The sequence below is a fragment of the Pseudozyma hubeiensis genome, assembly GCF_000403515.1.
Source record: "Pseudozyma hubeiensis SY62 DNA, scaffold: PHS15, whole genome shotgun sequence".
NCBI classification, from domain to species: domain Eukaryota; kingdom Fungi; phylum Basidiomycota; class Ustilaginomycetes; order Ustilaginales; family Ustilaginaceae; genus Pseudozyma; species Pseudozyma hubeiensis.
The window spans coordinates 651,988-673,809 of record NW_012133797.1 but is presented as its reverse complement, the minus strand read 5'-3'; the positions used below and the strand labels follow the sequence as shown (position 1 = coordinate 673,809).

At 56.6% G+C, this 21,822-nt stretch overlaps 9 protein-coding genes across 9 annotated transcripts; 3 read left to right on the top strand and 6 right to left on the bottom strand.

Moving 5' to 3' along the window:
* Positions 1 to 569: 569 nt before the first annotated feature.
* PHSY_001483 (hypothetical protein) lies at positions 570 to 1,615 on the bottom strand (the record flags this gene model as incomplete). Its single annotated transcript, XM_012332112.1, has 2 exons — positions 570 to 904; positions 1,006 to 1,615. The coding sequence occupies 2 exons, from the start codon at positions 1,613 to 1,615 to the stop codon at positions 570 to 572; spliced, it is 945 nt and encodes a 314-aa protein (XP_012187502.1).
* A 544-nt stretch (positions 1,616 to 2,159) lies between these two features.
* PHSY_001482 (hypothetical protein) lies at positions 2,160 to 2,753 on the top strand (the record flags this gene model as incomplete). The annotated part of the gene is made up of 2 exons (XM_012332111.1): positions 2,160 to 2,329; positions 2,639 to 2,753. The coding sequence occupies 2 exons, from the start codon at positions 2,160 to 2,162 to the stop codon at positions 2,751 to 2,753; spliced, it is 285 nt and encodes a 94-aa protein (XP_012187501.1).
* A 645-nt stretch (positions 2,754 to 3,398) lies between these two features.
* PHSY_001481 (beta-lactamase) lies at positions 3,399 to 4,598 on the top strand (the record flags this gene model as incomplete). The annotated part of the gene is made up of 1 exon (XM_012332110.1): positions 3,399 to 4,598. One exon carries the CDS (start codon positions 3,399 to 3,401, stop codon positions 4,596 to 4,598), a length of 1,200 nt encoding a protein of 399 aa, XP_012187500.1.
* A 267-nt stretch (positions 4,599 to 4,865) lies between these two features.
* PHSY_001480 (peroxidase/catalase) lies at positions 4,866 to 7,109 on the bottom strand (the record flags this gene model as incomplete). Its single annotated transcript, XM_012332109.1, has 1 exon — positions 4,866 to 7,109. The coding sequence occupies one exon, from the start codon at positions 7,107 to 7,109 to the stop codon at positions 4,866 to 4,868; it is 2,244 nt and encodes a 747-aa protein (XP_012187499.1).
* A 1,379-nt stretch (positions 7,110 to 8,488) lies between these two features.
* PHSY_001479 (hypothetical protein) lies at positions 8,489 to 9,810 on the bottom strand (the record flags this gene model as incomplete). Its single annotated transcript, XM_012332108.1, has 2 exons — positions 8,489 to 9,684; positions 9,768 to 9,810. The coding sequence occupies 2 exons, from the start codon at positions 9,808 to 9,810 to the stop codon at positions 8,489 to 8,491; spliced, it is 1,239 nt and encodes a 412-aa protein (XP_012187498.1).
* An 826-nt stretch (positions 9,811 to 10,636) lies between these two features.
* Positions 10,637 to 14,950, bottom strand: PHSY_001478 (hypothetical protein; the record flags this gene model as incomplete). The annotated part of the gene is made up of 3 exons (XM_012332107.1): positions 10,637 to 14,564; positions 14,743 to 14,770; positions 14,848 to 14,950. 3 exons carry the CDS (start codon positions 14,948 to 14,950, stop codon positions 10,637 to 10,639), a joined length of 4,059 nt encoding a protein of 1,352 aa, XP_012187497.1.
* A 93-nt stretch (positions 14,951 to 15,043) lies between these two features.
* On the bottom strand, positions 15,044 to 17,365 carry PHSY_001477 (aldehyde dehydrogenase; the record flags this gene model as incomplete). The annotated part of the gene is made up of 2 exons (XM_012332106.1): positions 15,044 to 17,086; positions 17,279 to 17,365. The coding sequence occupies 2 exons, from the start codon at positions 17,363 to 17,365 to the stop codon at positions 15,044 to 15,046; spliced, it is 2,130 nt and encodes a 709-aa protein (XP_012187496.1).
* A 182-nt stretch (positions 17,366 to 17,547) lies between these two features.
* Positions 17,548 to 18,462, top strand: PHSY_001476 (aromatic ring-opening dioxygenase; the record flags this gene model as incomplete). The annotated part of the gene is made up of 1 exon (XM_012332105.1): positions 17,548 to 18,462. The coding sequence occupies one exon, from the start codon at positions 17,548 to 17,550 to the stop codon at positions 18,460 to 18,462; it is 915 nt and encodes a 304-aa protein (XP_012187495.1).
* A 208-nt stretch (positions 18,463 to 18,670) lies between these two features.
* Positions 18,671 to 21,721, bottom strand: PHSY_001475 (aldehyde dehydrogenase; the record flags this gene model as incomplete). Its single annotated transcript, XM_012332104.1, has 3 exons — positions 18,671 to 20,171; positions 21,234 to 21,396; positions 21,469 to 21,721. The coding sequence occupies 3 exons, from the start codon at positions 21,719 to 21,721 to the stop codon at positions 18,671 to 18,673; spliced, it is 1,917 nt and encodes a 638-aa protein (XP_012187494.1).
* Positions 21,722 to 21,822: the final 101 nt, after the last annotated feature.

Here is a 21,822-nt window from a genome sequence, read left to right as displayed (position 1 = left end):
CCCTAACCCTAACCCTAACCCTAACCCTAACCCTAACCCTAACCCTAACCCTAACCCTGAGAGTCTTCGACTGCGCATGCCAACCACCTAACCAACTTGTCAGACAACTCAGCCCATTCATCGGTCATGAAAGAGTTGACATTGCTTGTCAAACTTACACAGAGCTGAGGGTTTTGGAGGCTCCATCAATATATTGCCCGACTGAAGGCCCCGTGTGCACTGTCGCTGAAAGACGACCCCATGACTACCCCTTGTTTACTATGATTGAGTATCAAACAAGGTCATACGTATGCTGAAGCGGCGAAATGGATACACCTGTCCGATGACCGTGCACATTCGCATATACTTAAACCCAGAACCTCGTTGGCTGCGTCGAGACGGGTCTGCTCAGTGCAGCCTGAGCGGAGACACAATGCACTCGTGCCACTAAAGAGTAAGATCACAGACGCCAGCACGGCGGTACGGAGATGATTCGATGCATGATTAACGGAGCTGCAATGACGATCGAGGACATGACGATGAATAGCTTCTAAGAATGCGGTGAGAACAAAAGCGAGCGTGGTAGGCCATTACAGTTTGCTGCGGAGGAAAGTACAGTAGTCCTTTGTCGCCTCATCAAATTGGGGGCCGACGTAAATGTCAAAGTGGCCCATGTCCTTATAGAGTTTAATCGTGGCATCCTTTGCCTTTGCAGCATACTTGAGCGTTGGCCCGGGCGGAGCAACCGAGTCCTTGCCGCAGACGCCAAACAAGATTGGACTTTTGATGGACGAGGTTCTCCAGCCGGGGTTGTAGAACGAGATTTTGAGAGCGAAGCGCGCGGCGACGTAGTTGGGGCCGTCCTGCAAATGCTCTGGAACGATCAGCTTGTAGTCCATGGCTTCGGGCGAGTTCATCAGAGCGGCTGTGACAGATTGGGGGAACAAAAAGATAAAGGGGGAAAACAAAGAGTGTGAGCTTCAAATGCCGATCGAACAATAGCACGCGGGGATGAAGAGGGCTTACCTTGACCAGGCTCGCCTGCCAGCAACACAGGGACGATGTTCTTGCCTCTCGAGAAGAGATCGCGGATGCCTAAGAAGGCGAGCTTGAAGAGCGGAAGGAAACCGACCGTGAGACTCGAGTGGAAACCGGATGTGAAGGGGCATTGTGCAATGATGGCCTTGATGCTGGGGTCGACGCTGCCGATGTACGTTACGTGGCCGCCTCCGAAGCTGCTGCCAAAGATGCCGACTCTCGACTCGTCGACATCCTCGAGACCTTTTACGAAAGCGATGGCATTCTTCCAATCCTGCTGCTGCAAGCCGATATCGAGGAGCTGACGAGGCTCGCCTGTGCTGGCACCAAAGTGACGGTAATCGAAGGCGACGCAGATGATGCCGAGCTCTGAGAAGCGGGCGCAGTAGCGATCCAACCCGTATTCGCGGATGCCGCCGATGCCGTGACCAACAACGATGGCAGGATATTTGCCATTTGACGCCGATCCGTCGGCGGGTTTGAGGGGAGGACCTGTTGGTCGATACACCCAGGCAGCACAGCGTTCGGAGCCCGAGGCAAAGGTGGTGTCTTCGCGATTGTAGAATTCACCGCTGGGGAGGGTCAAGTCGACCGTCATTGTTAAGCAAGACTTGGATGGATGGTGGAGGTTGCGGACGGATTCAAGGCTGATGCCAGAAGGCGATGTAGGACAAGTTCGCCTGTAAATTGCGTTTGGTGTTTGTTCGCGGATGGAATGATGATGGTATGCGAATCGGACGTCTTTGCCATCATGTGGCCGCTTTTTGTTGCGAAAGCGGTCACCAAATTATGAGAGTGATGGATGGTGCATGACCCGACCGTATGCGGAATTGGGATCTTAGCCGGACGCGTTGAAAGCCAAAGAGCAGGAAGTCAGCGGCATCAGACCGGCTGACGGCCAATTCGAATTCCGTCTGCTTGGTTACCGCTTCCCATATTTGAGCTCGAAAGCGTTGTGCAACTGGTACTTTCAGGGCGCTAGGTTCCTGGTGGTAACTCGCAATGAACAGGGTGAACCGCTTCGGCGTTCACGCGACGATGTTCGCATTCCGCACCGTCGGCTAGCACTCGCCCCCACCTACAAAGGCCGTCTCGTCTGTATCAGTCGGGAATCAGAACAGTACTCCCGATTCCTCCGCAAAATGACCACTGTTCTGTCGAAGCCTGGATCGTCGGCAATCACATTACAAATCAACACTGGAAGGGTGCGAGAGTACCTGGTCGGCCAAGGCAGATATGGTCGAGGTCCAGCGTCGACCTACCAGCACATCAGTAGCCAGAAAATGTTGGTCGAGGAAGAGATCAAAGACAGGTCTGACGACAATAGCGCTCTAGCTCAAGCATACCTACTTGTAGACAAGCCATGACCACGTTGATGGGATTGGGACCGATATTGCCCGCCAAGGTGCCAGAGGCAACCATTTGGCTCCTTGTTCCTTCTGGACGATGCCTGTTGCTCATTCATTTGTGCTTAGCAAGTCCCACGGAACTTCTGAGAACGACTCACTCGAGGTCAGACGATGTGGACTAGGTAAGCCTTATGCGTGCGGATGTAAACTAAGTGCAGATTGCTGGGACTGGGAGACGGCAAAGACTGTCGGTGTTTTCATTTCTCGCATAGGACTCGCCAGGGACGTGTTCGCTTGCTAGCAATGTACAAGGTCTTTCTTCACAGAAGGTTAAAGAAGTCGACTCCTTCACCTTCTGTCTTTGCTGCGAGCAATCAGACGATGTAACTCTCTATCGTGTGATCAAGGAGCCAGCCCAAAGGCAGTGTCGTGCCTGCGGATTGGACCTGTGAGGAAGGAGCTTAAGTCACGAGAGAGTGACTGGTCTGTGAATTTTGAGCGATTTGCGCGATGGTGGCCTGGCGTGCCTCGTGCCTTTGAGCTCCCGAATCCACTTCCCGTCGTTTTTAAGCGCGTTCAAGAGACCCGTCCAGTTCGGCAAGCGTTGACCGTGACCTGTGTTGCACGTCCCTTTGCCCACTGCGGCAGTCTAGCGTTGTTGCCCCGATTCAGTGTAGCAAGGCAAAATGTGGGGAAAGCCAAGTCCGCGGCGAGCTGACCCGCTAACGCATCGGTAAGCACTGCATGCGACAGTGCTCAGACCCTGCCCGTACACGCCGCGGTGGCTGCTGGACCAAGAGACGGTCATGAGACCCTGCGAAACGCCTTGTCGGCCAGCTTCGACAACTGCGGGGATATGGGATCTTGGGCCAGCATGCCAACGTTTGCCTCAAGTACCCGAATAGCCTGCATATGACAGCAAGTAAGTCCGGTCCCGGTTGATATAAGAACAGCTCGTTCCCGCTCCAAATCATCGCCCCTGAAATCCATCGCCCATCGAGCCAGATTGAAAACAACAAGCCCGCCATGTCGATGCAAGACACAGCCCAAAAGGTGCTCGATGCCGCTACTGCCGACGTCACGCAGCCGAACGGCGTTCCCGGTGCCGTCGTGTATATTGCCGACAAGACGGGCAAGGAGGTAGCCTGGGCTTCGGCCGGTGTCAAGCAAGCTGGCAAGCCGGACCCGATGACCAAAGATTCCATCTTCTGGGTAGCCAGCTGCACCAAACTCATCACCGCCATAGCCTGTCTCCAGCTTGTTGAGCAGGGCAAACTGGATCTTCAGGACCCTGTCACAAACCACGTTCCCGAGTTCGAGAGCGTCACGATGATCGACGGCTCCAGGCCCAAGCAGGTGCCGACGGTCTGGAACTGCCTCACTCACACTTGCGGTCTCGGCTATTCGTTCTTCAACCCCAAACTCAAGGACATTGAGGCCAAGAAGGGCAGGAAGGTGATCCATAGCTTTGATGCATCTAAGCAGAGCATTCAAGGCCCTTACGTGACCGAGCCTGGCTCCGAGTGGGAGTACGGTGTAGGTATCGACTGGGCCGGTCAAGTGGTTGAGAAAATTTCTGGTCTTTCACTCAACGACTACTTCCAAGAGAACATCTTCAAACCGCTCGGCATAAAGCACGCCAGCTTCCTGCCCAAGCAGGCGGGTCTCTCGGACAAGCTCGTGGGGTCGCACTACAGAAACCCGGAAGGCATCATCTCTGCCAACGAGCACTGGATGCAGCCGGACGAGTCCAAGATCGAAGTTCACTACGGAGGCGCCGGACTGTGGGCCAATGCCGCCGAGTACTGCCAGGTGCTGGTGGCGCTGCTCAACGGCGGAACGCATCCAAAAAGTGGCGGTCAGATCCTCAAGCCTGAAAGCGTCGATGAGCTTGTCAAGGAACAGCTCGATGGCAAATTGGCCGGCGACATCGACCGAGAGTTCCCTAACACCGATCCCACGATCACCAACTACTTTGAGGGTTGCACCGTCAAGGGCATCCCCAAGACGTGGGCGCTTGGCGGATTGCGGCTGCTCGTCGAACATCCCATGTTCAAGCGCAGCGACAAGTCGCTCTTCTGGTGCGGCATCCAAAACAGCTACTGGTGGGCTGACTTTAAGGACGGCACGTGCGGCATGGTGCAATCCCAGATCGGACCCTTCTTGGACATGGGCACGCTCGGCATCTTGGCGCAGCTCGAGCCTCAGGTGCATGCCGCCTATGCTTCGTAGACTCGCCGTCGAAGTGACGTCCTTGACGTTTCTATTATTATCTTCGTCATCATGGAATGGAAGCGCAAATTATCGTATGCAACGTGTCCAATATCGGTCATCTATACCTTGATGCTCGAAGGACGTCGATCATTCACACGATCGCTCGTGAGCTCAGACCGGGGCAAACAGCGCGACGAGTTTGAAAATGTATGAGTGACTGGCTTAGCATTCCATAAAGGGTCGTGGGAATCGTGGAAACTACATGAGGAATCGAAAAGGACGAGATTAGAACTTGGCACGAGCGATGTTGCTCTTCTTGACGTCGAAGCGGTCGAGGTTCATGACCTTGTTCCATGCAACAACAAAGTCCTTGTTGAACTTCTCGGCGTTGTCGGCCTGAGCGTAGATCTCGGCAAGAGCGCGGAGCTCAGCCTGCGAACCGAAGACGAGATCGGCACGGGTGGCAGACCACTTCTTCTGGCCAGAGTGACGGTCGACGCCGTCGAAGACCTCACCCTTGCCGTTGTCGGCAGCCTTCCACTCGGTGCTCATGTCGAGCAGGTTGACGAAGAAGTCGTTGGTGAGCTGGCCGCGTCGGTGGGTGAGGACACCGTGTGCAGAGCCATCGTAGTTGAGACCGAGGGCACGGAGACCACCGATGAGAACAGTGAGCTCGGGAGGGCTGAGGGTGAGGAGGTTGGCACGGTCAATGAGGATCTGCTCGGCGCGAACACGGTCGGTGGACTGGCCGTAGCTGCGGAAACCGTCGGCGACAGGCTTGAGGAACTCGAAGGTGTCGACCTCGGTCTGCTCCTGGCTGGCGTCGGTACGGCCGGGGGTGAAGGGAACGGGGAGACCGGAAGCCTTCTCGAGAGCAGCATTACCGGCGAGAACAATTAAGTCGGCAATCGAGATCTTCTTGCCACCCTGGCTCGAGTTGAACTGCTGCTGAACACCCTCGAGCGCCTTGATGACCTCGGCGAGCTGGGTGGGGTTGTTGACCTCCCAGTCCTTCATGGGTGCAAGGCGGATGCGGGCGCCGTTGGCACCACCGCGCTTGTCGCTGTCACGGTAGCTGGCAGCCGAAGCCCAGGCGGTGGCGAGGAACTTGGAGGGCTCGACACCTGTGGCGAAGATGGCCTGCTTCAAGCCAGCGAGGTCACGGTCATCAACGAGAGCGTGGTCGACCTCAGGGACGGGGTCCTCCCAGATGAGTACCTCCTTGGGGACCTCAGGACCCAGCCAGCGGGCGCGAGGACCCATGTCACGGTGGAGCAGCTTGAACCAAGCGCGGGCAAAGGCGTCGGCGAACTGGTCGTGGTTCTCGAGGAAGCGACGTGAAATCTTCTCGTACTCGGGATCGTAGCGCAGAGACAGATCGGTAGTAAGCATGGTGGGGCGACGCTTCTTGGTAGGGTCGAAGGGGTCTGGAATGATGGCGTCGGTCTTAGCGACGAACTGGTTGGCGCCAGCAGGCGACTTGTCGTGCTCCCACTCGAACTCAAAGAGGTACTTGAGGTAGAGGTTGGTCCACTCGGTGGGCTTGCTGGTCCAGATGACCTCGGTACCGGAGGTGATGGCGTCACCAGCCTTACCGGAGCCATGCTTGCTGGCCCAACCGAAACCTTGTGCCTCGATGGGGGCACCGTTGGGCTCGGGGCCGACAAGGTCGGGGTTACCGGCACCGTGAGTCTTACCGAAGGTGTGACCACCAGCAATGAGAGCAACGGTCTCCTCGTCATTCATGGCCATGCGGCCGAAGGTGGTTCGGATGTCGTTGGCAGCGGCAACCGGGTCAGGCTCGCCGTTGGGACCCTCGGGGTTGACATAGATGAGACCCATGTGCGAAGCGGCGAGCGAGTTGTCAAGGTTGCGGTTCTTGAGGTCGTTGATGTCACCGCCGTTCTTGGTGCCCTCCTCGTAACGAACATCGTTTGCGAGCCAAGTGGTCTCACCACCCCAGTAGGTGGACTGGTCAGCCTCCCAGGTGTCGGCACGACCACCGGCGAAACCGAAGGTCTTGAAGCCCATCGACTCGAGGGCGACGTTGCCGGTCAAGAGCAAGAGATCGGCCCACGAGATCTTGTTGCCGTACTTCTGCTTGATGGGCCACAAGAGACGACGAGCCTTGTCGAGGTTACCGTTGTCTGGCCACGAGTTGAGGGGAGCGAATCGCTGCTGCCCCTCTCCTCCTCCACCGCGACCATCCTGGACACGGTAGGTACCGGCGGCGTGCCACGACATACGGATGAAGAAGCCACCGTAGTGACCGAAATCCGCAGGCCACCAGTCCTGGGAGTCGGTCATGAGGGTTGTGAGATCCTTCTTGAGCGCATCGTAGTCGAGGCTGTTGAAGGCGGCTGCGTAGTCGAAATCGGCGTTGAAGGGATCCGACTTGGCCTGGTGCTGTCGGAGGACGTTGAGCTTGACGGCGTTGGGCCACCAATCCGAGTTCTTCTGACCGAAACCGGCAGCGGGTACGCGCTTGCGGTCGATGTTGGTGTGGTGAGCAACTGGGCACTCTCCCATTTTTGCAATCTGTTTGATGTGGCTTGAAATGCGAGGGAAGGGTTCGATGTGGAAGATGGATGACTGATGACAGGCGTAGACGAGGATGGAAGATCGCTACGCGAGACGAAATAAAGATGTGACGGTGATGAAGGTGTGGCGTCGAAGATGACTGATGTGTGCGTAGAGGCAAAGTGGAGCATCAGGGTCGAAGATGCCAAGTATATATTGTCTCTGGCACAGTCAGACACAGAGGCGCTGATGTTGCGGGGAAAGTGGCGAAAAAGCAGAGGCTGCAAGTGAGATTGATAGAATGAGCAACTCAGCGGCAATCGGCTGAGCCGGCGAGAAGCAAGAGGTGCGGCTGGCGGGCAGCTTGCCAGCCAGTCTCTCGCTTCAGAAAACTATGAGAAGAGAGAGCGAGCTGGATGGTCGGTGCGCGGTTGCAGGTCGGTGGCGTGCCCAATCAACAGAGACGGCTTTCCAAACCGGGCTTCGAGGCCGCCTGCTTAGCGAATTTCTAAAGAGGCACACGGCATGGCGTGGAAGCCCGCAGAAGTCGAGCGAGTTGGCCCAAGAAACTGGCTGGAATCCTGAGACAATTCACGCGCATCGGAAATTCGACAAGACACAGTCTCTTTGCCCTCTGCAGTTTGACTGCAACGCTGTGTGACCTCGCAGCAGCTCTGACAGCTGCGTTCGATCTTAGCTCAGACTCGGTTGGTGGGCGAGACGCACTGTTGGCTGGTACGCGGCCGAGTGACTCTTGCCAATTGGGCTTCTGACATGGCGGACGGCGTTCGATGACTGCGACAGAAGCCTGCAACCTTCCATCAGGTGGTTCGCCGAATCGCCGTGTCAGGCACATGCACGTATGTCTTGCCTACGACCACACACGATCTCGATGCCCTCACTGTACCACATCGTCCCTTTTGCCACCCAGTCTAAATGATGGTCTGAACGGAGACACGCGCATCTGGAGCAGACGAGCTTCCACATCGGAGCTAGTCGGAGCCACGACCCGGCACTCACCGATGGCTCATGTTTGTTAGGTCGTCGCAAACACACATGATCTTCTCGGGAATATCGCCCCAATGTGCCTAAGGACCTTGACGGAAGCTCTAGCACACTTGCACCGCACTCGAGCAAAATCAGAGCACCATGGAAGTGAGCTTTGATCTAGCAGGTCTCATGTATCTTGCCATGCTCAAGAATGCCGGTCGAGCCAGAGTTTACAGGCACAAACTCAAACGCTGCGCTTTGAATCTTGTAGAGGAACGGGTTTCAAGTGATCAGTTAGTTCGATGATAAGTACAGCTGAATGAGAAAGTCAGCCGATGATCATCTTCATGCGCTAAGTTCGGTTCGCGCTCGGATGCGTAGTGGAAGCTGTGTAACCACTAAGCTGCGAGGATGGTCACAAGGTAAGCATCGTCGGCATTGGTCTGTTGAATCGGCACGGTGACCTGGTCTTGGCTCACACGGATAGTCATCGATAATACCTGCGTCAGACCAGTGACTTCGCGGCCATCGTCGTATGGGATACGATAAACGACGGCCATGACCATATTGATGCTGGATCCCAGGCTCGTAATGCTGCTGAACACGACGTTGACAGTTCCATTAAAGCCTTGGTTGCCGACAAGCGCAGATGCCGTCTTGTTCGCAGGTGTGGCGATGCCGTACGTGTCGACCGAGGTTCCCTCGGTGGTGTTGCACGGAGAGCCACTGAGTCTGACGTACGTCGCCCATTCTTGGAACTCGCCCGTAGTGTGATACTTGCCGCCCGCATCCTTGAACAACAGATCGGCCAGATTGTCACGGAGCAGAGCACCTCCGACCCAGTTGCCGCGCAGACCATGGTACTTTACCTTTTCGTACCGAGCTGCATGCCATGCGCCGAAGCCGGGCCGCTGCTGCTCACGCGAGCCGTACTCGTTGTTCTCGAAGCCAATCCCCCCCGTGAGGCCGTACTCGGCGAAGGCTTGCTTGAACAATTTGGTGGCAGCAACCGGATCGTTGCTGTCGCCTCCCTCCAGATGGAAGTTCCAAATGTCTGGCTCGGTGTCTCTGTTGTCCCGCAACGTCGACAGGAAATTCTTCCACCACATGTTAGAAGGGCCAGGTAGCATGGCAGCGCTCGGTCCTACGATGGGAAGGAATGTTCGACTGCCCTTGGGGAAAGCGGCTCGCAGCGCACGCGTTCCTCGAAGCCACATTTGCAGGTACTGTTCCTGACTCCGACGCCAGAAGAGGTTGGGAAGGTCCGGCTCGTTGTACGGTTCGAGTTGTGTGCATTCATTGATGGCCACGCCGCTCGACTTGACGTCCGAGATGAGCTGCTGTATGAAACGATCGTACGAGCTCCAATCTCCATTGTCACCCGGATAGGGAAAGTTGGGGGGCTGAGTAGCATCTGCACCCCACAGATCCGAGATCTTGATGACCTGGACACCGCCACGGGCGTGGATGCGCTTGGCATCCTGCACAACAGTGGCAAATCTGGCCTTGTAAGCATCGACGCTGTGTCCCCAGCCAGACGTGGGCGTCTGAGCACCTCCGCTGGAAATGTAGTTGATGTCAAGTCGGTCGAGATCTGCAGTGGCGTAGGCAAAAGAAAAGGCAAGAGAGGTCAGGGCATCTGACGACTGTGTGCAAACTTTGCGCTTGGTCACTTACAGGCTCCAGGAGGAGTATCGGTTCCCGAGATGCCGTAGAGCATGCCGGAGGCGTAATGCTGTGGAGTTCACGAACACTGTTCCAAATGAACCACGGTAGAATCGGTTCCTTGTCGAGCCATTTTCTGCATCTTTGGCTGGGCAGCATCGCTGTTGGCGGGAAGCCATGCCACCAAGATGGGCAAAGAGGCAAAGACCAGCGCGAAAGTCTTCATCGTGATCGATCTTGTTCCGGGAATAGGGCTTGATGGATCCACTCGAATAGACAACAGCGAGGAGCCGCCATATATACTCTTTTATCAGCTCTGTCTCTCCCTCTTTCTCTGTACCTCGTGTCTGTCGCTTTGCAGGGGAGCTTAATAGGCACCTCACCGAATCAGCACCCCTTACAGAGTGGCGTCAAGCCCACCGTGACCTGTGCAACGCAAACATTCATTGTCAAGGAGCTTGTTGCAAGTGAACTTGGGGTCACGAGTCAACGACGGAATATCGCACCGCCTTGAAGCACTGTAACGCAGGTGTGCGGGAGTGCATAGCGGTACCAAATGAGCTGCTATCAGCTGAGTCCAGCACCGAAGCCCACAAAACATTGGCTCCTGATGATTGTATGGGCGTGTCTTCAGCCCACAATGAGAGCGGAATGCATCTGGATGCTCGGCTAGTAGCAGGCTGAGTGCAACGCGAGGATGCAGGCGCAAACAATGCACGGCGTTTCTCCTGAAAGGGGAAAGCAACGGCCCGAACGTAGCACCTTCATTTATGGATGGTGGATTGTTGAATTCCTAATCTCACACCATTCGTCGAATGACGACAACAGGGTATATTGATGCAAAAACATTGCGACATGGAAATGGTACCGAAAGTCGGGCTCTACTTCGGGGTCAGCGTAGCGAGCGAGTCCAGGATCTTTGCCAGCGACTGACCAATGGGCCAAACACCGACGCCGTCATTGGCTCTCAGCCACTTTGATGCCAGCGACAGCACTTTCTCGGGTGCCATGGGATGGGCAAGGTTGCCGACCGATTCGAGCATAAACGTCGTTCTGGCACCAGACCCTGCTGGCCAGCGTGCATCTGTCGGCGTGGTGCCTGTGACGCTGGTACCAGCGGTGCTGTGAGCGGCTCCACCACCGACAGAAGAGGGTGACGTCGAAGATGCACCCGAGGCCGTGGAGTCTGCTCGCCATAGTCGAGGCTGTCCCATAGGGGCGTCGTGAGCTACGCGAGACGAAGGAGCGCGAGGAGCTGCAGAGCGTGCCGGACCATTGAACGTGATTCGGACAATCTGTGCCGGTGGGGCATGCGCATCCTGCTGCAGCACCAGGAGAGAGACGGCCTGCAAGGCAATAGCAGCGTAGAAGATGTGCAGGCACTCGACGGGCGCCCTCTGCAAGCTCTGTTTGGCGAGACGAAGCATCTGGCCCGCGTGAAACACAATCGACGCCGTCTTCCAAGGCTTGACCTCGTTGAGCTCGTTCGAAAGCTGTCGTCGAGCAGCATGCATGCGTGGCACACCGCGTCGGCATGACAGTACCTGAAGCGTCTCGGGAGAGATGAGCTCAAACAGCTGGATCGCGTGCAGCAGGAGATCGACACGTGCGTCCCTGGCTTGATTGGTGCTCAAGACCTCGGTGGCGGCAGCGAGGTATTTTCGCATGCGCTCCCTAGCCTGCTCTTCGTCGCCGAGCAGCATCGAGCACAAGCGTACCATCTTCATCGTGTGATGGGTCGACAGCATCACGGCGGATCCCACGCAGAGGCGGCTGAAAGGAGAGAGTCTCGCGATCGACTCCCTCTCTGCTTCGCTCACCGACTGTGACTTTGCGGTACGCTGAATGACGTCGCAGACACGTGCCACGTCCAGCTGGTATGAGTTGTCCGGCCAGGTGAAGGCAGCGATGCTATCTTGCCCAATTATGTGCGGCAGCATATCAGCATCGCCCTGTAGCGATCTGTGGAGAGACGAGAGCGAGGTGGCCATCTGTGCCCACTCGATGGCGGTTGGCGCTTCCCAAAGACGATCGTCGCATGGAAGCTTACCGGTGAGCTCGTCCGGTGCAAACGGCTCCGGCAAATTCCAATGCATCGAGAGCTCTGTCTCGGAGACCAAAGTTGACCAAGCCGTGCGGCGGCCCGACTCCCATGAGACCCAAGCGGTCCAGCGTTCGTCGAGGGTGGTCTCGGCAGGCAGTCTGGGAGGCGAGATGTTCTCGAGCAGCCTGCAACGTCGAATCATGGTGCAGTAGGTGCTACGGAATGCTTCCGCATACTCCTGACGAGACGGGACGCCGACACTTCGCCAGATCATGTAGATCAACGCGATCGACTGGAAGGTCGAGGTGACGCGGGCAAGCGCATTGTTGGAGAGCGTAGCACGGCTGACGCTCATCTGCGTGAGACTGGCAAGGTAGATGGCGGCGTTCCGGCTACCTGGCACTTCGGAGAAAAAGGCACCAACAGCGCAGAGCGCGGCTAGCAAGCGAGGATCGCAGCGATCAGGATGAAACGTGACCTGATGGATCGCAGGCAAGTAGGAATAGCAGTGGTGGAAGAAGAGCTGCAGGTAGATGTTGAGGGTGGCGGCATCGAGCGTGGCAAAGGCGGCATCGAAGCGTTCTTGTTCGAGCGGGTCGCTTGCTGCGTTGCGAAGGTGCTCGGCCATGCGCAACATGGCTGTGTGGCCGACAGATTTGACGTGCGCCATGTCTTCGGACATGAGATGCTCTTCGGTAGCCTTCACAAAGGAGAAGGTGGGCAGCGAGTTGACTTTGATGGCTGGGTTCCAACGGTTGGGCCAGGCTTCGATCGCGGCTGCTCTTCGCCCCAATGTCGACTTCGGATGGCGTGCGGCACTGGGATGCAGCTCACCGGCCCTTGTCGCATCGATCTGAGCTGCATCCTCGCCGTCACGCTTGCTGTCGTACGGATCTGATTTGGCGGAGTCGCTGGGGACCGTGTCGTCGTCGGCGAGCTCGGGGCTATTCCAGCGAGATCGTCTTCCGGCAACGGCTTTCGAGTCAGTTCCGGCGCCACCATGGACATGGTCGACATGGTTGCGGGGAGAATTTGCGGTGACGCGAGGTGAAGCGGCTGGGTGCTCGCTGATGGATGAGCGCGGGTGAGCAAGGTGTTGCGATCGAGTTTGCGGGGTGCGGTAGGGAGGGTCGATCATCTCGGCGGCGGAACTGAGGACAAAGAGCGGACTCTGGTGCGGGATCGCCTCTTCGATGGATGCACGATGTTGGTGCAGAGAGGCAGGCGGCTGGTGTTGTTCCGTTGTTGCAAAAGGTGGATGCTGAACATCAGAACCAGCAGAGTCGCCGGGGACTGCAGCAAGGTTAAAGTTGGCCCAGTCCTGCATCTGAGACCAGTCGAGAAGTTGAGGTGCTTCGGGACTGTCACCAAATATCCAGTCAATCTGGCCTGCGGCGATGGTGTCGAGAGCCTTTGGTCCGTCAAGCCAGCCGAGCAGATCGTTGAGCGTGCGATCATCGACGTTGATGGGCGGCTGAAGGATGGTCGCTGTGTTTTGGACCATGTCAACCAGGCCAGGTGTCGCGCCGATGACGTGGGTGTCCGAAGCTTGGTGGTTATGCAAGGATGAGGCAGCTTGATGGAAAGATCTCGGTGTTGTGGCATCGGCATGCGCTGCGAGGCGGGACGGATCCTGAACTGACGATGCGGAGTTGGGTGGAGCTGCTGCTGCTGCCGGTGCGGCAAAGTGCACTCGTTGATTCGGACAGAATGGCTGATGCGCGGGCAAGGCATCGGTTGACATCGATGAGCTTTGATCCAGATAGAGTGCGCGATTCGGTGAGGGCGTTAAGCCTGGAAACGGGTCGGTCGAGATTGACGAGCCAGTGGCGGAGAAGCTGGCAGGATCGATAGCTTGTGCTTGAGCGGGATAGGGCGTCGATGTCGGTACGGGCGAAGCAGAAGCATCGACAGAGAAGTCGAGTTCAGCAGACGAATCTGGCATCCAGGAGTCGTCCATGACAGAGGCAGACCGATTGCGAAGCTGGGGCGAGGAAGGCGATGGCTCGACGGAGGAAGAGGGATAGACGCAATTGGCGTCTGGCTTGCGAAGACAGCGCGAGCACGAAGGTTTCTGGGCGTCGCATTTGAGCTTCTTGGACGAGCAACGGAGGCAGGCGGCTTCGACGCGAGCGAGCGCCGACTTTTGTCGCTTTGTGAGCTTGGAGCTGTTGATGTCGAGCGAAAGCTCCTTACGAGCGGCGTGCAGTCGACGATGGCGCTGTAGGACGTCGCTTCTGCGGAAACGCTTTCCACAGTCGTCGCAAACGTAGGAAGCGGAGTCGGTATGCGAAGCACGATGGCGAAGCATGTGCTCGTGTCGCGCAAACGTCTTTGAGCAAACGTCACACTGATGTTTGGACGTCGGGGCGGAAGAAGAGGAAGACGAGGCAGGTGCATCCATAGCTGCAGCGAGCCCGTTGATGGCACCAGATTGCGACATGCCACTACTTGACTGATGGTAGGGATGTCGCTGAGACGAGATCATCTTTGCGATGGCCTGGGCGCCCGCTGCAGGAGAAGGCGAGCGCGACGAGTCGAGGTGGTCGTCGTCGTCATGGTCGTCCGAGTCGGATGGCGACGAGTCGAGACGCCTACGTTTGTGTGGAGCGGCCACTGCCAAGACCATGATTAAAGCTCGGATCGCGCTCGAGGGGCTGAGTCGAGGATGGCAGATGGCAAGGAGGAATGCGAGTAAGGTGTCGAAGGGATCAGAGCTCGCACTAGCGTCATGTTCCGACAAGCCAAATTCCACTACGCCGGCACTTCCGAAATGAGGCAGCGGTGCGTGCTAACGGATGAATGCAAGCAACCCGTTCAAATTGTCGAACTGAGGGCCGCAAAGCAGGAAACTCCGAATCATCGGATGTGTTTCCGACAAAATTTGATTGGCTCGCCTGCCAGTAGTGTCACAGAGTTACTCATTTTGACCACATGATTTACCGGTCATTTACGTGCGAGCGGCAATTTTCTGCGACACACACACACACAAGCACACCAACAGCGAAACCAAGCTTGCCGGAGCACTGAACCCTTCCCCGCCCCCACCTCGGCCCCGCTTTCCCCCCAAGCCCACTCCAGTCAAATGCCTCGTGTAAGATCGAAGAGTCTTAATCCATCGTACACATGCTCCACAAGCCGACTGAGTCATGTGATGGAAGTGACGCTGTTTCGTCAAGATGATTGGTTTTTTGATTATTGACAGAGTGATCCCAGAACAGACTGCTGCATACGAGCGCGTGCATCATGCAGACGCGCTGATGTATCGCATCCAGGCCCAATGCGAAAGCTTGAAAGCGCCAAAGCCGAGACCAGCTAGGGTGCAGCTCAAAGCGCTGCCCCAGAACAGGAACAGTCCTTGCAGGAAGAACACACGTAGCACGGGGACAGCGACCGCAGGACGTGAACGGCTGGCAAGTCGTTTTGTCTTGGCGATGTGACTGGCGAGCGCCTTCTTGACGGCGAGCTGTCGTTGTTGCGTCGAGGCGCTCGACAACGCCGATCGAGAAGCAGCCGATGAAGCGGCGATTCCCGACAATCCCAACGATGTGCTCCGAACCCCAGCGAGGTAGGCTGTGCTGCTGGTCTGGAACAGTGCGAGCGGCCATCGAAGTCCGGACGACTCTTCCATCAAGTTGGCGCGTCGCGAGAGCGCATGACCATGGTAGTGCAGAACCGCGCTGCAGGCCGCAGGCTTCGGCGCGTAGCTCGAGAAGAGGTTTTCGGGAGCAACGTGGTTGACCGACAGCGTAGCTGGTTCAAGCTCTCGAAGGACATGCTGAACCTCGGCAGAATCGTGCGAGTAGATCACCATGTGTCCCTTTTGCAGACCTAGTTCTTCTACTAGCCCGAATGCGTGTTCGGTGCTGCTGACACCCACGAGCACCAGCGCTGCCAACTCCTTGATCTGTGCCACAGCCTTGCGGTCGCTGATCACGGCGCTGAGCTTGGCAGCGCGGCTGGCTTCGATGTCGACCTCTACGAGAGCTACCGAGCCAGGCCGCTTCTCGGACGGGAACGGCTTCTGAATGCGAGACGCTCCACCTGAAACGCCTACTTTGCTACCCGTCGTCTGCTCGCTCAGGATTGTCTCTTCCAGCTGCGACCCATCATCACGAGGCGCTAGATTGGCAGAAGAGGTTGCGATGGCCAAGATCAGAGCGTCGCGGAATGCTGCGTATGCCTCCTCGTGAACGAACAGATACTTGGGAGCTCCCACGCCTCTTCCAAGACACATGGCTGCACCCTCCACCACCTCAGCTGCAACGTCCCTGAGCCTGGCAGCGATCGCCTTTGAGGGCGATCCGCCGAGTACCGAAGGGATTGAGCTGCTCGTAGCGTTCACGAGCGAGGCAGAAATGTATGCCGAGCCTGGAACCGTGACGCGGGTCGCTACATGCGATGATCCTGGGATCTGGATTCCAAAGACTTCCGTGTTCAGGTTTCGCAGGTCGGCAATACCCTGTTGGGCTTCTGCCATATCGACCGGATTGACGAAAAACACGGCTGACTTGGGCAGCTCGGTGGTCAACTGCTCCAAAATCAACCTGTTGACGGCGGGCAGCGTAGGCGAAAGCACAACGCAAACCACGTTTCCCGCGGCGATAGCTGACACGAGCGGCGCGAAGAGGTCGTCGAACGGACGTTTTGGCTGCGCTGCGATGAGCACCGCACCGACTGGCCTGGCGACATTGACTTGTGCCGCGTGGCTGCCTCCTTTGACTTCGGTGGACAACTTGCTGAAGAAGCGGTCAGGCAGAGCGCCGCCGGGAGCGTTTGGCTTACATTGAGTCTGCAGAGCAGCCGCGATCTGAGACAAAGTCAAGGCGTAGTCAAGCTCCAGCTCGGCACGTGCAGCCTTGCCGTAGAAATCCTTCGATGCAGCTTCGAGCAGCTGACTGCGCTTGGTTTCGAAGAAGTTGAAGATCGTCTCGATGACCTTGAAGCGGTACGCTTGATTGTGCGACACTCGCTTGTCGACTAGCGCCTCCTCGATTTGATCGACGACATCTTCAAATCCATACACCTGGGGAGGAAGGGCCTGTCCGGTCGATTTTGCCTCGTCCTCGAAGATGTCGTCCTTGTTGGAGCCTCGAAGTAGCTGAGTACTCATGTTGGATAGCTTGGGTTTGAGTGCAAGCAAGAGGATGAAGATGGAGGAACAGTCAAGACTTTCGAGTGTTGTCGTGAACAGATATCGTGTCCGAGTCTTGAACTTGCGCCGCTTCTTTCCATGATGCGTGGCATCTTCCACTTCTGCCGAAACCCTCGATTCCGTCTCGGACACCTATCTGCCGAGGGAACAAGAGCTTGGATTTTCAAGTCGGTCCCACTGTGTCAGTCTCGGCCCCAAGTGGGGTATTTCGCTCGAAGCAAAGGGTTCTCCGCGGCAAAGGAAATTCAGCATTTTCCCATTTTCCTTTTCTGATACGATCAAGATTTATTTTCCGGCTCCTGGCAGCACCTGAACGGGTCGTACCGACCTACGGTTTGCTGTGGGCTTCAATGAGCAAAGAGCAACGCGGCGGAGGACGAGGAATGGTGGAGCTCCACTCGAGCCGGCCATGCTGCTTTGGACCGTCCCACCCGTTGCTAATCTTCGGAATTGGCAGGTCTGCGTGGCGAAAGCCTTTCCAGTCCACGCTTTGGCTTTATCGTCAATGATATGTCCTGCTCTTCCATCAAGAGACACACCATCTCGGAACAAAACACACGTACGACGTCAAGTCTACAGTAAAGCGAGTCACAATGCCCACCGCGATCAAGTCAACGAGCAACACCACGCCGGTCTTCTTCTTCAGCCATGGAAGTACCATGATGCTCGGAGAGCAGAGCACGCCGGCAACATATTGGGAACAGATGGGTCGTGAGGCCATGCGACGCGGTATCAAGCGTGTCATCATGATGGGCGCTCATTGGGAATCACCCACCGACGAGATCTTGGTGGCAGCCAATCCTACCAACCCCAAGAAGCAGCCGGTAGCGTGGGTCGAGCCCGCTCGTTACGTCGACTACAAGATCAACAGCTCCCCTAAGCTGGCCAACGAAGTCGTTTCCCGCTTGCAACAGAACGGTATCAAAGCCAAAACCGATCCCGAACTCGAATGGATCCACGACACTTTCATCATCCTCTGCTGGATGTTCCCCGCCACCACCGAGCACCCTCAGGGTCAGTGTCCCGAAGTGACCGTCATCTCGGGTCTTTCGGTGTACAACGCTCCTCTGCTAGTCGACGTCGGCAAGGCCCTTCGATCGTTCCGCGACGAAGACACGCTCATCATCGGTACAGGTGGCACCGTCCACAACCTATACCGAAACAACTGGAAACAAATCACCATGTTCCGCGACAACTTTGCCCAGCCCCTACCACCCGCCAAATGGGCGCTTGACTTTAGGACCGAGGTCGAGGATGCCATCGTCAACAACTCTGGACCCGCTCTTGTCAAAGCAGTGCTGAGACTGATGCGACATCCGCTCTACAGAGACGCCCATGCGACCGACGATCACTACGCTCCGTTGCTGTTCGTAGCGGGCGCTGCCGGATCGCTGAAGGACAAGGGAAAGAAGAACCAAATCACCGCAGAATGCTGGGAGCTCCAGAACATGTGCAACTCTCGTAAGTACCTTCCCAGCCTCGTTGAGGCAGGTATGGTTGTAGAATGAACCCGACTGACTCGGTTCCATGTGTTGCATTGCCTTGACCCTTGACAGAGTTCCAATTCGGAAGCTGGTAGCCTCACACACTTTATGCATGTCAGCCACAGTTCAGTCGCAACTTCTCGCCTTTCCATTGAGACATTTGTGCGTTGTAAGATTTCCGTCGATTCCTATCATACATGACTGAGCAATTAGATACAAAAAGCACCGGCTCTCAAGCTTTGGGGACCCAGAGAGCTTGGACCTGGCAGTAAGCGCTCAGACCGTTCTTGCCGTGCTCAGCGCCGATACCAGAGCTCTTCATACCGCCAAATGGCACGGCGGGGTGGTGTTGAACGAGACAGTTGATCCAAATCGTACCGCTCTCGATCTGTCGTCCGATGCGTTCGGCACCCTCAATGTCGGACGACCAGACGGTGGCTCCAAGTCCCCACTGAGACTCGTTGATGCGCTTCACGAGGTCTGCCTCGTCCTTCCACTTGAGCAGAGGCACAATGGGACCGAAGGGCTCCTCTTGAACCAGTCGGCTGTCCTCGGGCGGGTTGTCGACAATGGTGAGCGGATAGAAGTATCCGGCCTTCTTCTCGACGTCGCCGCCAGAGAGGATGTTGAAGTTCTGCTTCTTGGCCTCCTCGAAGAACTCTCCGACCTTGTTGTACTGCATCTTGTTGTTGATGGGACCAAACATGACGCCCTCTTCGGTACCTGGTCCAACCTTGAAGTGCTTGACAACCTCGGCGAGCGTTGCCTTGAATTCATCGTAGATGTCTTCGTGGACGTAGACACGCTTTGCAGCAATGCAGACCTGACCACTGTTGAAGAAGGCGCTGAGCAGAACATTCTGGGCGGTGGTGGCCATGTCCTTCTGGTCCTTGAGAACGACACAGGGATCGTTTCCACCCAGCTCGAGAGTGAAGCGCTTGAGGGTGGCGGAGCAGCTCTTTGCTACGAGACGACCGGTTACCGTGCTGCCTGTGAACGAAATCTTCTGGATGCGCGGGTGTTCGGTGATCCAAGGACCGAGGTTATCGTCACCGACCACGATCTGAACCACACCAGCAGGGAAGAACTTCTGGGCAGCCTCGATGATGCGAATGTCGCAGAGGGGGGTGAAAGGCGAGGGCTTGATGATGATGCAATTGCCGGTGACAATAGCCTGGGTCACCTTCCAGAGCATGAGGAGGATAGGGAAGTTCCAAGGGACGATGCCGGCGCACACTCCCAAGGGAACGTATCGCTCGATGGCCTTGTGGGTGTCATCTTCGTGAACCACCTTCTCGTCGAGGCGAACCTTTGCGAGCTCGGTGAACCAAGGAAGGATGCTTTCACATTCGTGTTGAGCAAATTGGGTGGACTTGCCCTGCTCCGCGGTCAGAAGCTTGACGAGCTCGGGGATCATGGACTTGTACTCCTCGCCGTACTGCTGGAGCAGTTTGGCTCGCTCGTCCCAGGTGGTCTTGGACCAAGCAGGAAAAGCGGCCTGAGCAGCATCTACAGCCTGATCCACGGTCTCCTTGGTGGCGATGGGAACCTGTGCGATCGTCTTTTCGGTGGCGGGATCGATGACGTCGAGCGTCTTGAAGCCGTTTGTGTCAACGGTCTTGCCGTTGATCACGTGGGAAAAGGGCGCATCAAGCAATTTGGAAGCAACGCCGACAGCCATTTTGGATGAGTCTATGGATGGATGAAACGGAAGTAGAAGGGATGTGGTGCCGCTAACGGCCAAGAAGGGTCACGATGGCTTATATATGGATTGCCAGTGGCACACAGAAAGCGGGCCAGCAAGGGGAGTCTGGAGGACATCGTGCACGGGTCAGCTGGTCACGAGCAAGAGCGGACGTCGGAGGCGAAATTGCCCGCATGACCAGAGGGTGCACGGCGTGCTCGTGTCCATCTGCAGGCGAACTTCTAGCCCTCCCCTTCCCGTGTGTACTCGCCCAGGTGGCAAACTGCATTCCTGCCGACGTACGTTGGAGACTGCAGAAGGTCCTCAGAAGCGTGATCAGCACCGAAGCCTCGAAAATCGTCTTGGTGAGTATCGGGAGCTTGTCGTCAAGCTCCTGCGCTTGTGACGTTATGAACAAGTCGGCAGGCAGGCACCAACATTGCAAGCGAGGTTCACCACGCAGTGCGGTATGCACCAGTGCCAAGAAGAGTGACACGCCTGCAGCACAAGCGTCTGGGAAAATCGCCTCTGCCTGTCACCGTTATTCTCGCGAGTATACACTCGGCTAAAGAATACTGGATGATTCCATCCGCTTCGCAACTGGTCCGCACCGTCAGTGCCTTTAAATGTTTATAATATGTTGTCGTCGAGACGCACGCACTTCAAGCCGGGGAAAGTCACTCTGCTTGGGGCGTAAATACGGGGTTACCACAAGAAAAGCCGAATTGCGGGGGTGGATGGCTCTCCAGGGCCGTCCGGCCAGTGAGACACACTGCATTTGTGCTTGTGTCTGATGGCTTCAACCTGTGGAAAATCTGCCTCGCCATCTCAGCTGCTTTTATCCAGCTTCATACAGAATGTGGCCGCAGCCGTCTCTCACTAAGGGTAAACGTGTAGCATTGCAACGAGAAGGCCGGACACAAAGGAGCCACCCTAATCTTATCAAAGCTCGTGAGGCGCTTGATAGCGGAAGAATCGATCAACGCTGTCAAACTTGCCCACAGTGCGCCTGGAGACCGAAAAGCAGAGGCAATCAGGCGGAACAAATGAGTGAGCATTGCTGTCCACGTGTTTGGAAAACAGCACTCGTGCAAACCGCAAACATACTCACCTGAAGAAGGTGTTGGCCAGTCCGATGGCCTGCACACCGAGACCGATCATCGTAACTGTGAAGATGGTCTCAGGGATGGTGTTGGCCCAAGGTCGTCGTGTGAAGTCCAAACTCGTGTCGATGGGTCTGTAAGAAGGAGTTCCGCGCTGCTCAGGCCAGTTGGCTGTCAACATTATGCGAGATCGTGGGTCAGCGTCTTCTTGTCCATGATGCGCGTCGGGCTGTCAGAACTTACCTGGATTCGTCCACTCGGCGCCAAGTCCTCCTCCAGGGACACCGTGGGCGGGAGCTGGAGGAGTCCAGATCCCCGCGGCAGGTGCGCGTGGTGCTGACGAGCTGTTGTACGTGCCGGCAGTGCTGCTGCTTGAAGTGTGCGCGGCATGATGATCGATCAAGCGAGCATGATCCTGGATCTCGAGCAACGAGGCGCGACCCGTTTGTTCACCGAGCGTGTTAGATGTGCTTGTGGTCGTCGACGTGGTCGACATCGTCACCGTGGTCGAAGACGGAGCTGGTCTCGAAGCTACTGCTGCTGCTGCCATGTTGAATTGCCTGTCTGAATATACCTATTCGAATGGATTGAAGATGG